Source organism: Charadrius vociferus, unplaced genomic scaffold, assembly GCF_000708025.1.
Source record: "Charadrius vociferus isolate BGI_N301 unplaced genomic scaffold, ASM70802v2 scaffold90, whole genome shotgun sequence".
NCBI lineage: Eukaryota > Metazoa > Chordata > Aves > Charadriiformes > Charadriidae > Charadrius > Charadrius vociferus.
The window spans coordinates 8,948,346-8,963,717 of NW_009647222.1; the positions used below are offsets into that span (position 1 = coordinate 8,948,346).

General features: G+C 36.1%; 1 protein-coding gene across 1 annotated transcript in view; it reads right to left on the minus strand.

Moving 5' to 3' along the window:
- The window catches only part of PACSIN2 (protein kinase C and casein kinase substrate in neurons 2), a 29,316-nt gene that overhangs the window by 7,611 nt on the left and 6,333 nt on the right, over nucleotides 1–15,372 (minus strand). The window contains exons 2-7 of the mRNA XM_009879698.1: nucleotides 8,796–8,952; nucleotides 7,825–8,060; nucleotides 6,974–7,129; nucleotides 5,695–5,870; nucleotides 2,775–2,895; nucleotides 500–624 (exon numbers count right to left, since the gene is read on the minus strand). Of these exons, the coding sequence (XP_009878000.1) occupies nucleotides 500–624; nucleotides 2,775–2,895; nucleotides 5,695–5,870; nucleotides 6,974–7,129; nucleotides 7,825–8,060; nucleotides 8,796–8,952 (971 nt within the window). The remainder of the gene's footprint in view (nucleotides 1–499; nucleotides 625–2,774; nucleotides 2,896–5,694; nucleotides 5,871–6,973; nucleotides 7,130–7,824; nucleotides 8,061–8,795; nucleotides 8,953–15,372) is intronic.

The window sequence follows — 15,372 nt, forward strand, 5'->3', positions numbered from 1 at the left end:
GTGTAGCATAAGATCCAAAAAAATTCGGAAAGTTTCACATATGATACATTCCTCCAGAATTAGAATATCCTTTGTGGACCATAATTTCTTTTTCTTACTGCCTGCAGTAAAAGGCAGCGTGATTTTTCCCGACAGTTTAATTCCTTTCTAAAGCAGCTGCTGTTAACAGTTTTGTATTAATCACATCCAGAATTCTGAAGTGAGTCAATGTTTTGCAAGCTAAGATATCAAAGTATAATTGTCATTTCTAGAGATGGGAAGATAGCAACAGACTAACTACTTCTCATGAAATTTGGTTTTCTTTAATTCCCAGTGGAAATAGAACTGTAAAACAGAGAATTAATTCCCAAAATATTTTGTGAGCTGCAGAAACACATCACTAAATGCTCACAGATAATTATCATTTGGTTGGACAGCGACTTCTTGATCCCATAGAGCTTAGTGTACTTGAAGATAACAAGCCTTCCCAATTAATCTTTTAAGGCACGAAAAAAAATACCTGCTATGTTTGTTAGGCTGTGAAACTTGATCTCCTGTCTGATTAATACCAGTCAGAGTCACTCCATCAGAAGCCTTCTTCTTTTCTCTTCTACTGAGAGTGCGGTTCAGATCTGCAGACCACTCCTATCAATGAATGCAAACCATGACTGAGAAGTTTAATTAAACAAGTAATTATCACATTTAATTTTCAGACTGAGTTATGGAACATACATCTATACATACAACAGTACAAATAATTATTACAGATAAGTTACTCTAAATGTTTGTTACAGTTCTCATCTAGTTCCTACCCTAGCAATGCAAACAGGTATCTGTGCTACTCACAAATCCCAAGGTTACCTGTACTTCCCTGCTTAGTATTCTGAACACCTTGAAAAGACTTAAAATACCAGACATCTGGCAGACAACTGGAGAAATCAAAGGGGTTGGCCAGTGCAGCTCTTTAGAAGTTGTACTGAGAGGGCTCACTGTTTCAAATAATGCCAAGACATCTGGCTTTAAGAGGTAAACCTAACATTTAATTTAAAAAGGTATTATAATCTAATTTAAGACAGGTCTTACTTCATAGGTCATTCTTGGAGCACTTCTTGAGAAGCAGCTCATTTTTAAAGTCATTGTATATCACACCTCCTGTCCCTAAGATCTGAGCCCTTAAGGTACTTCACTCTAGATTTAGAGAAATTTATTGGCCTTAAAAGCCATCCATAAGAGTTAAGGCTCAAATCAACGTAACAGTTGACAAGACTCATGATGCCATTTGTAAAGTATCCTCTCCTTGATGTTTTGAACCATTCAGATGTTTCAGAAGTCAGACAGACGGGCATGATGAGACCTAAACAGAACTTCTACCTTTGAAGTCAAACTAAGACACATACTGATATAAAGTACGAACCAACAGAGAACAAACTGAATGCAAGCAAATATCCTGTGCTGAGACATGTTTCATCTCAGAATCCTTAAAGGTAAAAAAAAAATTTTAAAAAAATCAGGAGATAAATGCCACCTTTTGTATAGCGAATTAAGTATTTTTAACAGGAAACGAAGATTTTGGAAGTTGCTATTACTACTGGTTTATACATGGTAGCACAGCCAGTCAGTTTTCAGTGATTTCTGGGCAACTTCTCAGAGATGCCTCATTATTTTAACTTTGTACAAATACATATTGGATTTCTGAGTTACCATAGTTTAAAAGACCACTGACCTAAGCATATTTGCAGTTTATAATGCAATTTCATATTCATTTGATCATGACTTTTTTTTTTTTTTACTTACGTCATCCTTGTAGCATGTAAATGAGAAAAAGCTTGATTAGAAAAATAGTAACAACAGTATTTGATCTATTAATTATAATGCTTATGAAAGGATGGTAATTTCTCCACACAGAAGTGACTGTAGTTCAGTGTTTCAGGCAAAGAAATTCTACAGTACTATTTTGAGTTTTCTTTCTCAAACCTTCTAATCTAAAGTTACTCAATATTTTAAAAACAAGTGATTTTCCATTACAGTTAATAAGAGAACAGTGAACATGCCAGAGTTGATGCTTGCACTCCATTAATTTAATGCCTAACATTATTTCAACTAAACCCATGATTCTGGTCAGACAGACTCATCCCAATCCCAGCTATTCAATACTGTGGTAGTATGATCTGCACTGATACATTTTGGTACCTGTTTCTTGCAGGCTGTGTTAGCAGAACACTACTTTAAAAAAAAAAAAAATCCTTTCTTTTGAAGATGGCGTTCAGCAATACAATTACCAACTGGTTCAAGGTGGAACGTTTTTAATATAACAGTATTGAAAAAAAATTAGTTAAGACATATAAATACCAATTTTCAGGACTGATTGAAGTATTTAGTTCAAACTTCAGTCTTTGCTGCCTACAGTATAATTACCTTCTAACATCAAGGAGGTTCAAACTGATATCAGACACCAAAGGGGAGAATTAAAACATATAGGATAACGTATACAGGTGTCAACGGTGTATCAACTAAAACACAGCTTACTAATGACTTCAGTAATGACTTTAGATTTTAAAAAAAATAAATCACCATAGACTTTTCTCTTTAAATAGGTGCCTGATATAATCACCTCCAAAAGTTGGGGGATAAGGACAGCCCAATGGAAATCAAGAAAAGAAAACTACTATGACTTGTAAAAACAAAAATATTCACTGCTGGAAGCCTGAATTTACGAGTTACACCAGAAAAGAATAGAACAAAAAGCAAAGAGGAAAAAACAGAACAAGTCTGGGTTTTAAGTATTCTGACCTTACCTCAAACTGAGGCCAATTCATTGACATCCCTGGACCTTGATTAGCTCTAAACCACCGCAAGTCTTCAACAGCATCTGCTGTTTTGATATTCTGTTCCAGTTCACGGTAGATATTTTTGTAACTGCAAAACAAATTTGTCTTCAAGTTTAGTATAACATTTAGAAACATGGCAAATCCCCTAGTCAGATTAAAAAAAAAAAAAAATATTTCAAAGTTCACAATAATGTTGAAAAAACTTAGAACAAGACAGCCATTTTAAAACTCTGACAGACTTATTAACTGCCTGTAAAAAAGGAAGAATAGTCCAAACAAATAAGTTTGCTGAAAGTTCACAAAAAGCACAAAATCCTTATTTGCCAGATTTTAGAATTATGACTCTTGTATAAAGTAACTTAATTGGCTGTTGTTAAATGTCAGATTTACATAGGAATGTATTTAAATTAATGAATGCCAATCTTGAAGTTTCTTGAATTTAAAAGCTTGTCTACAAGACAGTAGAAACTGTTTTTGTGATAAGTTGATAGCCTTCTGTGAAAACTCCCATCTTAATCCAATGAGAATAATAAATCATTATAAAAATAAATATCTCAAACCTTAAGCGGAGTTAGAGAACTTTCCTATGCAGGTATATCTGCTAACTGCTTTTATTGTTTTAAATACTCTCTGATTTTACTAACTGTACTTTTTATACAAAATATCAAATACTATAAAAAAGAACCTTACTACTTTTACTTATCTCTTAGTCTAATTGTTTTTCGTTAAAATTGCGTTCTCCTAAGTATTTTACAGAATAGAAGTAATGTTGTAGATATAACTTTGATTCCCTGATCCTCGACTATGCACAGGAGTTATTAGCTCTACAGACTGTGACTACAAGTGCAATTGCTTTATACTAAAAACCCCAATATGGTGCAATATGGAACTCTGAGTATAAAGAGGTCTTAACACAACAGCTGCAAGGCTTAAAATAAGAGACACAGAACTGCTAGTGTGTATTCAAGCTAGACAGAATTTGGGAAAAATCCTTCCACACCAAGTCACACAAAATTTAGAATTAGAATACATTAGTACTACACCGTCAAGGAGCCAAGCTTCCTCAAAATATACTTCCAAATTTCTCAATTTCTATATATTACTGGACCGCTTTAACATGTATGCGGTATGGTTTTTATTCTACATCCATGGCTCTTTAAATGTATTTAAGCAATAAAGGCACATCTTTTGAGAAAGAGAATAAGTAATTTTGAATGACTCACTAGCCATCAGTTAAATCAACAATTAACTGGAGGTCTACATCTGTGGAAAACAGGGCAGGGCTGTTTTCTGGACTGTGCTCTTCTGCATTATTAGTCTTAAAGTTAAAAATCAGACTTCCTTTTGGGGGTTTATTCTATACTTTTTATCTCTGGGTATTCAAAGAGGCAGAGGTAAGGAAACAGATAAACAGTTACAGTTCTGGTTTTATCCTAAGAGTTCTTTTCTTTGTTTGCACCTTATTAACATACCATAAGACACCACTCTTGAACCTCCTAAGTATCTTAAGAGGAAATCATTGCCTCTCCACTTGGTCATCTTCTGTAGTCTTCCCCCAGTCTTACCCTTTAAGTCAACTACTTCTCAGTTATTTCTGTTCTACAGTTTCTTTCAACCTGATTAAACTGAATTCAAATGGGCAGCAATCATAACTATCTGTCTACTCAGAGTAAAAAGAACCTGTTCTCCACAGCAGTTCCATAAGAACTTTGAAGCAACCCAAAATAATAACGATGCTAAAATAAGTGATCTTGCCTTTACATATTGTTTGCTCTGTATTTGTTCTTGCCCCTGTGTGGCTGCCTTTGCTTATGCCAGCACTAACATTCATGTGACTGCATAGCAAGTCAGTTTGGAACGCTGATCAGGGTTAAAACCAAACTAGATTCTTCATTACCTTGATCAGCTCCTTAATTCCACTGGTTGGACTACCAAAAGAGTTTTGTCACTAGCAGAAGAGGGAACAGAAATGAACAGCCAGCCAGGAGCACACTTTTCTCCTTTTAATTGAAGTGCCAACAGAGCACACATGAAACTCTGCTGTTACAAGTGGGATGTAAAATTCTACTAGCGTTACAGCATTTGCTGCAAGTATCAGTGTCTGTCTTCTCAAATGCACGAGAAAACAAAAGCATTATAACCACTGTCTTGCTGACATACTGAAGTAGTTTTGTATCAAAATGGCCTGTAGTAGCTGATGACATGCCACACGGTCTGACAAAATCAGCTGCATGAGCTCTGGCTTGAGTTCCCTAGCAGAAGTTTAGATTTCTTAGAATGTAGTGAGGAGGGTCACTTTATTTTGTATAACAAAATACAAGACATGCTTTATCTATACTACAGTATAAAGACAAGACTCTGAAATTAAGATGGACAAGAGTTCAGCAACAGTCAACCAATGGATCTTTAACATTTATCCCCCAGTTAAGGTAATTCCTTTAGACTGATGTCTAATATTTTAATAGTAAATGTCTTTATGCTACAAATTCATGCTGTCTTACACTAATAAATTGTAGTTTGTTCTCCAATAAACATGCAAGACACATAATACACCAAAACCCTCCTTTTTCAAATCTTAGATCCAGCATTTTTTTTATTCTAAGCTCTGAATCCTTTCTTATTTCCATACATTGGACTATAAAAATACAAGAAGAATGAGGGGTTATCGGTTCATTTAACACTGTGTTAAATAAAACTAGCAAATGTTGGGGATAGATGCTAATCTGATCTTAAACAAAAGGAATTAAGCTGTTTCACTTAAACTTCAAACAAATTGAAGCAACACATTAGAAACAAATCAGATTCCAAAGTCTGGTCTATTCCAAGTACGGATTACTTTTCACTGAAAAGTATTAAGCAATTATTTTGAAGTTTTACACAATTTTACCTTGCAACGTTAGACAAGTCAAGGTGTTTTTGAACTTCCAGTAACACCTCTCGAAAGAAACGCAAGCGTTTTTCCTCAAACTGCTGACACTGTTCAAATACCTGCTCCATGTTTTCCATATATTGAGGAGTGGCATTATCTAACTCTTTCAGTGATTTTTCATACTTTTCTTTTGTCTGGGGGTGGAAAAACAAACCATTAGCAATATATTTTATTACTACCCTACATAAGAGATTTAGCAATGTAATAATGGCCAAGATTTAGACCAGAATTTCCCAAACTGCATTCTCTTTTCATGACCACTGTACCCATTAGGTCACAACAAGAGTTATCGAACAAAACTGCATAACAGTTATAATAAAGCTCTAAGCCTCCTCTCTGGCTTTTTAACAGAAACCATGACAAATGTTAATGTAATACTAAAGATAAAACCCAAAGGAGCCACAGAGTAAATGAGAGCAGGCAGTCTTTCAAGTTACAGGTCTCTTATTTAATGATTGCCAAATAATTTCAAAGCGTTGTCATTTCTCCTTCAGTAATTTACTTAGTCCATTGTGAGTTATGACCAAAACCCCAAATATTGTATAGATCCCTGTGAACATAAATTGCATACTCTGTGAGCTCACTTAACAGACAGAACCTCAGACTCTACAGTAATTTACAGTAGTAGTCCACAGACAGGAATTAAAAGATCCCACCTGATGTAACATCAGGCTTCCAGACCACAGAAAAGCATTCTCAAAGGGAAAAGATGTTTTTGAAGAAAGTCACACAAAAAAAGCCTCTCGATAGCAGCCCACTAAAGAGACTGTTGCCCAAACTGGGCAACAGAATGGCATTTCCAAAAGTGTATTTACTTTTTTTTTTTTTTTTTTAACACATGGATTGTATCAGCTTACTTTCTTAAAAAAAAAAATGCACTCTGCAGTCAAGAATTACCCCGAGTTTAGATGTTGTCAGCAAGTTTTTAGTACCTATCTCACAGCCTCTCAAATGAAATCACTCAACCCTTACTACTAAATGAGTAGAACTCTGTCCTAGAAGTTCACTGTCTTATTCTGCTTTGTTCCCTGCTGAAAGTATATAGGTGAAATAGCAGCACTTGGCAATAACACATGCTTTGGCGAAAACTTTAAGTTTTGGTATAGGATCATAACAGTAAGTGAGCTGCACTGCAGTCCATGGCAGATTCAGGAAGAAAAAATAAAAAAAGCTGAAATATGGTCAAGCTATAGGTTAAAAAGACTACATATGAACAGCGTGTTATCGCGCAGTATACCTTTAGTACATCTTGTTTGCTTCTCTCCACTTTGTCTTGTAATTTCTTCAGTTGTTCAGGATTTAGTGCTGGATCAGCTTTGCTGTTTGTTTCTCTGGATATAGCCAGTTTCTCCTCTTTGCAGGCTGCATGGTATGCTTTCTTTGCAGCTTCCACCTACAAAGTAGATTCAAATATTTGCATCTAGAACAGTTTATACAAAAACCATCAACTGATTTTTTTTTTTTGCCTTATAATCATGTTGCAATGAAGAAAGTGTCAGGTTTTGTTTCAGGATGTTCTTTCTTTTTTGGATTCTTTTTTCATTTAGGCCAAGGAATGAACAATACACAAGAATCAACATAAGAAAAATCATTGTAGTACTTATGAACCAGCATTCTCTCACCATACAAGAAATGTCACTCATACAGCTTAGAGAAGTGTGGAAGAGACTCAAGAAAAGGTTTTACAGAAAGTCCCCAACAGAACATTTTTTCCTCATGCCCATGTTCTCCTGCTCCCCTTCTTCTACAAACCTGTTATTTAAGAATAACGTTACATAGTAGGGAAAAAAGCCACAAACACTTTTCCCCTGCTTATTTCTTTGAACAATTCTTAACTTTCAAATGCATGAAATCAGACACTGTTAAAACAATATCTTAAATTCCACTTTTTCCAGATTTTCACTGAAGTCACTAATATTAGGAGAGACCAAGAGAAAAATACTTATTTTCAGAAGAGGACAGAAAGCAAGAGATCTTTTTGAGAAAGGAGGGTCCAGCAGAGAGAATAGGGAGTTTACTCCCTTATAGAGATTTGAGACATTAATATATCGTAACACAGGTTATCTAATACATAATCTACTGCTGTACCTCTTTCAGCTTTTTTGCCCAGGGTTTCTGAGCTTTCCTAAATCCATCTTCTGCTTCTTTGGTTTCCTTAAATCCTCCCATCATTTGCTTATGAAAGGCTTCCTTCTGCCAGTTCTTGATTTTTTCAAAGTCTTCATTCATCAGTGAACCTTTTACTTCTAGATGTAGTTCACTCACTTTTTCAGCTTCTGACATAAAAGCACACCAAGCCCTTTCTACTGTTCCATACTGTGGGCCTAAACACAACAGAAAGTGTCATTCTCAGTAACCATCACCCACATGGAACTTATATTCCCAAGATACTACCTGAAGCTATTGACTTAATTCACTTGTAAACAGCAATATTGATGCAAACCTAGAAAAGGGAACAGTTTCTTTTCAGATAAATATTACAAATTTTTTACACCAGAAGAAATAATATACAGTCTCGCCTCCTTCCCCTTGTACTATGACTCTCAGTATTCCACCTATTAGCTCCTCTTTGAACTGCCTTCAATTTCTCAACATACTTTTTGAAGCATGGATAACCAGGAAAGGACAAACTATTTCAGAATATATTAAAATGGTATCAGATTAGCCTTCCATTTGAGCGATATCTAACTTTTTTATTACTAGTCTTTCCCCACAACCACTGCCCCGTTATTATTCAAATACACTTTTCAAACAGTGTTTCATACCGTTAGTTACCCAGAAACAGCCCGTTCTTTGGAACTGAATCTATTTGGATATCTCAACACTGGAGGCAAGATTCATTTGCTTCAGTAAGAAACAAGCAAACTAGCAAAGGAGCAGGTCTTTGTTTTTAATCAAGAAAAGCTTGATCATTTGTTATGTTACTGAGCCTTTTGCAAAGACTTCATTATAGGCTAAAAAGTACAAAATTTCTACTTTATACTTACCAAACCAAAGATATACAGAAACATTCTTTTCCATTTGAGAAAGTTTCAGAGTTCAAAATCAGACAGTATTACCTTTTTCTACAAGCTGTTTCCACCTTTTTGCCCATTCTGTAAGCTGCTGAGCATAGACCTTCTCTATTCTTGCCCGCTCATGAATACAATTCATAAGATCATTGCAAAGCCTGTGACCATCATCAATTCGTTTTACCGTCCGCTTGTAATTTCCAACCTATAAAGACACAAATACTTTACAATTCTTGCTTGAAAGCTCTGAAAACAAGATAAATCTAATTAACACAAATACTGTTACCTAGAAACAAGAGAATCTACTAGCAGGAGTTAATCACTACAGCATAAAGTATTTTTCAATCAATCTCAAAAGCTAACTGCAACACCACCACAAAGGCCACAGGTTCTCCTGTAAAAAAAGTTATTAATTTTAAAAGTCAAAGCTTCATTATATTGTATTAGTCCTGCAATGTAATTGCAGGCAGTGATCACAATTGTTCTGCATTATTATTGCTTGGTAATGTTTTAGATAATCAATATATTTAACACAAATACAGTATTTCCCTCTTCCATGCTCACTATTAGGTACCTAATGCTTTAATTTTATGCTGTGTTTAATCTTTCAGAATTAATAAAACTGCAAAGACATGCAAAGAAGCATTGCAACATCTCTATCAGGAATAATAATAGGGTGGAGTTTTTTTTAAGAATGCAGTATGGAAGAACCACAACTACTATATATACAGCACAGACTGGATGTGCCCTTTGTTACAGCTGTGCTTCACTACTGACAAACTGCATAGCAACTATTTCAAAAGTATACTGTAGAATTTAATGTGGGAAGATGCTGACAGCAATGATGTGGAGTTCCCATACCTAGAATTAACTTGCGAATTCTAAAGAAAAAAAACATAGTTCAATGTACAGGCTACAAAAGGATAAGGATATGGAGAAAAGTGCACACTATATAATGAAAATCCACTATGTAATTAACACACCCCTTTCATTTTTGTTTATACATCAACATGCAATCACCGATCTAGATGACCGAAGGCAAAAAAAGCCTGATACTGCTTCCAGAGTAATATTTCCATTGATTTCAAGGTCATTCAGGTTGGCTTTTGTAAACATTGAACAAGGCATAAGAACTTAGTTAACTGAATTTGCACAGCCTATTAAATATCACAGTCAGTTTCTTATCTGCCCTAACCACCTGACTGAAAAATAGAGATTAGCAGTAAGGCAGTAGATTAAACATTCATATACTTAAAGCAGGTTTGTAATTTTTACATTTGAATCATATCTGACTCACATCTTAAATACAAGACACCATCCAACTTTTAGGTTCACATTTATTCAGAATTTTGTAAGCAGAAGTACGTGCAAGCCATCTGCTTGAGGAAAAACTCCTCAAAGTATATAGGGAAATACCCCATATTAAGTGCTGGAAAAATAAGTGACTATGCCGATAAATAGAGAAATATGTTAGTACTCCTAATCAAAGCTGAGGACAAAAAAAAAAATAAAATCAAAACCATCAATGACAGGATAAAACCAATTCTTTTAGACAGTTGCCTGAAAACATTCATTGGGGCACGTTTTCGGTTTTGGACAAGATCCATTTCAACAGATCAAAAAATTTAGGTAGCATCTAAGAAAAGCATTAGTCAAGTCACTGATTCGTCTAAATCATGTAAAAAAATACACACATCCCCCCCCCCCCCCCCGCCTTTAAACATAAGTCACAATATAATTCAAGATAAGAAGCTACCACTGTGACAAAGAAGCTGACACCAAAAATTAAGACAGTCGATGCATCCATGTCAAAACAGGTTTTATCTATTAACAAGGAAGTATGAAAAATAACCATTTTCAGGAGAAATAGAAATTGAGAAACAGGCAGTTTCAAACTAACACTGTACACTAACAAATGCAATGTACGTATGTAATCAAAGCATTAAGAAAATTCAGTTCCTCAAAGAATACCTTCTAAAGCCTTTGTAATAGAAGGGCAAATCATTCATCTGCTCAGAATTACTCCAGCTGTAGGTTCACAGCCAAGCAGACTGTTAAAACAGGTTATGCTAGCTTGGCACAACTACTGAAGCCATATATTAGCATCAATTTGTGTCTCCAGTTATGCGCCCAGGGATTTATGTCTCTAGCACGAACATTTCCTTTCATAAATTTTCACTATTAAATTAGCATTTTAAATGCTAATATTGAATGGGAGCTGGCTGCCTCATGCTATTTTTAATGCTTTCGTTTGGTGTTGTCTGAGCAAATTCTAACCTCATGGTAATATCTAGCAGTTGCCAAATCTCAAACAGGTATTCAGAGAACTGAATTTAGCTTACCTATTATGGTTCACTTACTATTATCGCATAAGGCCACCCTTAAGGAGCTGCCTGCAAACCACCGATAATTCACCCACGCTACCTCCTTCTCCACAGAAGGACTGAAGGAACTAGCATCATAATTTAGAACAGTATAAAGAACAACCAGGCCTACAATACTAGAAAACAACCACCTTGTATTCCAAAGAAAGCCTTTTACGCTAATATTTTCAAGAAAAAACAACGTTCACTTGATTTATGAAATAGTAGTTTAAACTATGTTAGACATCACATTCAAATTTCATACCTTATGAGGAATGCTAGAGTTTTGGAAATACAGCATATTTCTGTGTTTCATGACACACAGAACATAAGTTATATACTCAGCATTTAACATTTAAAAAACCTAAGGATTTATTTAAAAAAAAAAAAACAATTGTATTTTAAGTTACGGACACTGCAATGACAATTTTTTTTTTTTTTTTTTTTTTTTGAGAAGTGGAATGTGCAGCCTGCTACTGTAGAAGGCAGACTTGGAAGTACAAGAGCACAAGGCATTCAGACCACAGCGCCAAGTAAAGTGAGAGTAACTCTAGACTTCATGCAGCCAAGGAACTACTAAGTTAACTGTAAGTAAGTTAAAAAAATTAAATTAAAAACCTGTAAACACACTAAAAACACCCTGAATTCTGGAGAAGAAACACATAACAATACATTGTTTTATTCAAGACTATTTTCTCCAATTCCTGAGGCAGACTGCAAACATTCTGCAAGACCTTCCTCTTCACAAGAAACATTTGAACTAAAACAAAAACAATGAATTCTTTTATTTGTAGCAGTCGACCAGGAAAATAATGCCTTGCAATTTTCAGATTATTTAATTAGCACTCTTCAGTACATGAACATATGATTTTGCTAGTTAGAATAACTTTCTGATCATTCTGAGCATTGGGCTATTTCCTGTTAAACAGACAGCAGACAAAGACATGAAGTTATTAGTTTCCTTGTCCTACAAATGAAACATTTGTTTCAGGAAGGTAAATTGTAAGATTATAAACTTTCTTACAGTTTCAAGAAGAACAATAGATATTTTAAAACTATATCTTGTTTTCATTTTAGCATCAACACTTCACTCATCTGAAAGAGACATTTTATTACATGATACCAAATTCATAGAATCATAGAATGGTTTGGGTTGGAAGGGACCTTAAAAGATCATCTAGTTCCACCCCCCCTGCCACAGGCAGGGACACCTCCCACTAGACCAGGTTGCTCAAAGCCCCATCCAGCCTGGCCTTGAACACTTCCAGGGATAGGGCATCCACAACTTCTCTGGGCAACCTGTTCCAGTGTCTCACAATCCTCATAGTAAAAAATTTCTTCCTGATATCTAATCTAAATCTACCCTCTTCCGGTTTGAAGCCATTACCCCTTGTCCTATCACTACACGCCCCTGTAAAAAAATCCCTCTCCAGCTTTCTTGTAGGCCCCCTTCAGATACTGAAAGGCCACTCGCTATAAGGTCTCCCCAGAGCCTTCTCTTCTCCAGGCTGAACAACCCCAACTCTCAGCCTGTCTTCATATCAGAGGTGCTCCAGCTCTCCCATCATCTTCGTGGTCCCCCTCTGGAACCGCTCCAACAGGTCCATGTCCTTCTTGTGCTGAGGACTCCAGAGCTGGAAGCAGTACTCCAGGTGGGGTCTCACAAGAGCAGAGTAGAGGGGCAGGATCACCTCCCTCAACCTGCTGGCCACACTGCTTTTGATGCAGCCCAGGATACATTTGGCATTCTGGGCTGCAAGCTGTTTACCCTTAGTTGCCAGAAACACTTCAAAAGGAAATAACCCCAAGAGTTTATGTCTTCAAAATACCACTATGATGGTCACTGTCTTGATGTAATCAGTGAATTCTGTGAAAAATGTGATTCACAGTTTTGTGTCACCCCCTCCTTCCCGAGTTAACCACCAGTTTCCCTTTTTCACTGCAAAAAAATACTGAGCTTTGCTACTAATAAGCCTCAGTTGATACTATTTTGTCCCATTTGTCTCTTACAGGCATTATAGATGCCTTCAGATCTCCATTTTGCTTAATCAAGAAAACATTCTGTCTCATTTTGATATTTTCTCTCATGCATGAACGCAGCAATGCCACCTCAAATCCTTTGTCAAATCTAAGATTTAGAGAATCTATAATAATCAGAGAAACACAAGCACACAGTGATGAGGCATTTAGCATTGTATAGTTAACAGTACAGGCATCTCTCCTTTGTGACCACCAGTGTACTGATGCAGCCAAGCACTGTCGCTATAGGACCTTTGGTGGGAATATTTAAGAGCTTACAACCTCATTATTTTACAATTTCACAGCACTAAACACAATGGGAGAGTCTTAAATTATCTACACTCTTTTATCTCAACTAATAGACTTTTTTTAGCATATCCATAGAGCAGGATAAAAGCCTATAAAGAGTTAAACACACTTAGCAGGTTTTTCTAGTACATTGAATAAGGCTATTTTTTAATTTGTCAGCAGCCCAGGTGGCAAACGTTCAACTGTTGCTAAACTTCAGACAGTTAATTCTAGTATATCATGATAATTGTTATAACCACAAGTATTTCAGGAGTTTCAAATGCCTGAAATAAGACTTGATGTCAATTCTTTTTCCAAGCTTTCCTAGCTTATTCATAACTAGTCAGCCTTTATGAACTGCAACTATTTGAAAGTCAGTCAGTCACCATAATATACAACAAGGGTTTTTTTATGGGCAAATATTCTCAGGCAGGAAATACAATAATGAGCATTGAAGGCTTGTAGTCAAACCCACACATACTGATGGCCAATATGGGGACACACTATTTCCAGCATTCCATTCATCCATGAGTACAGTTTCTTTCCAGCTACGTCAAACCGGAAGTTTCCAAACATTTCAACCAGCATTAACATCTGTAATACTGTGGGTTTTTTTCAAACAAGAATTATCTTGGTGCATAATTAGCACAAGTCCAAGTACCTACAAGCACTAGCTCTGTGTATTTAAATTCTCTTAAGTTTATACATATAAACTCACCACTGGTTGCAAGAAAATCCTAAGGAAGCTTTTAAACCCACAAAATCTAAAGCCAAACATACCAATAAGCAAACACCTGGCAATATAAATGGAGAACATTATGTTGCTCAATGTTAGAAAAAGAAAAAAATGCATATAGGAGATAGGTCAGGAATCTACTGTTACAGAGTCCAAATATTTTTTAAATGAAAAAGCAAAACAGAACAGTCTGCTTCATCAGCAAGAAGCATCCACTGACAAGTAACTGAAATCCCTCAACATAGGAACACCTTTTTAATATTCAAGAGCGAGTTTTGGGAGCTTCTCCCTCTTGAATTCCCTGCATCCAACACACACATCGCCTCAACAGATACCTCATACAGATGTTGGCCTACATATAGATGTAGGTATGAAGCACAGGTATCAGGAGTACCAAATGAGCAGGACTAAGACCATCTCAGCAAACAGCTTATAATGCAGTTTGTGAGAAGTATGCCTCTGCTATTCAGAGTATCAGATCTAGACCATGCTTTAGGGTTTTTTGGGAGAATGGGAATGCATATGGTGGCCAAATTTCATCCACCCATACTAGACAGGGGACCAGCTTCCTCTTTCTGAATAAGCTGAAAAGCTTATCTTGCTATTGGATATCTCAACAGATACTTCAGAATGTAATGAAAGCCATGTACTGAGCACCTCAAAAATGCACAGCAGGTCCTGCCCTCCAAGGGAATCAGTCACAGGCGTAAGTGCATAGAATGAATGCCAGCTGTTGGTTTAGCAGCTCTTCAGAATTACTTTTTTTTTTTTTGATAAGCAGGTGTTTTCACTAGGCAGTATTTTACCCTCACAACAAATGTAGAGGACTCCATATTGCTGATGCTAGCAGAAAATAAGGGAGAGTAAAGACTCACATCTAGGGTACAAGTGGCACAGCCTGTGAGGAACCTGTGGCTTATTAAAAATAAGTGCTTCCACAGGCAGGGTAGCTCTTCCTTTTGATGTCTTACCTTATGAGATATGCACACACTTCTACTTTGATCTCTAGGAACACTTACTCATCACCTTTCTTACCTTCACAGGTATCTAAGTGAACAATAGCATTGGTTTCAGCTTGCTCAAGGCATTTTCCTTTTAATATGACCGTAATAATAGGGATTAGCAAGCACAGGCCAGAGCTTAATTAACAAAACACATCACAAAATTGGCCTTCCATTTATTATTAATATACCAAATTCTTTCATGTGCATTGCAAAAC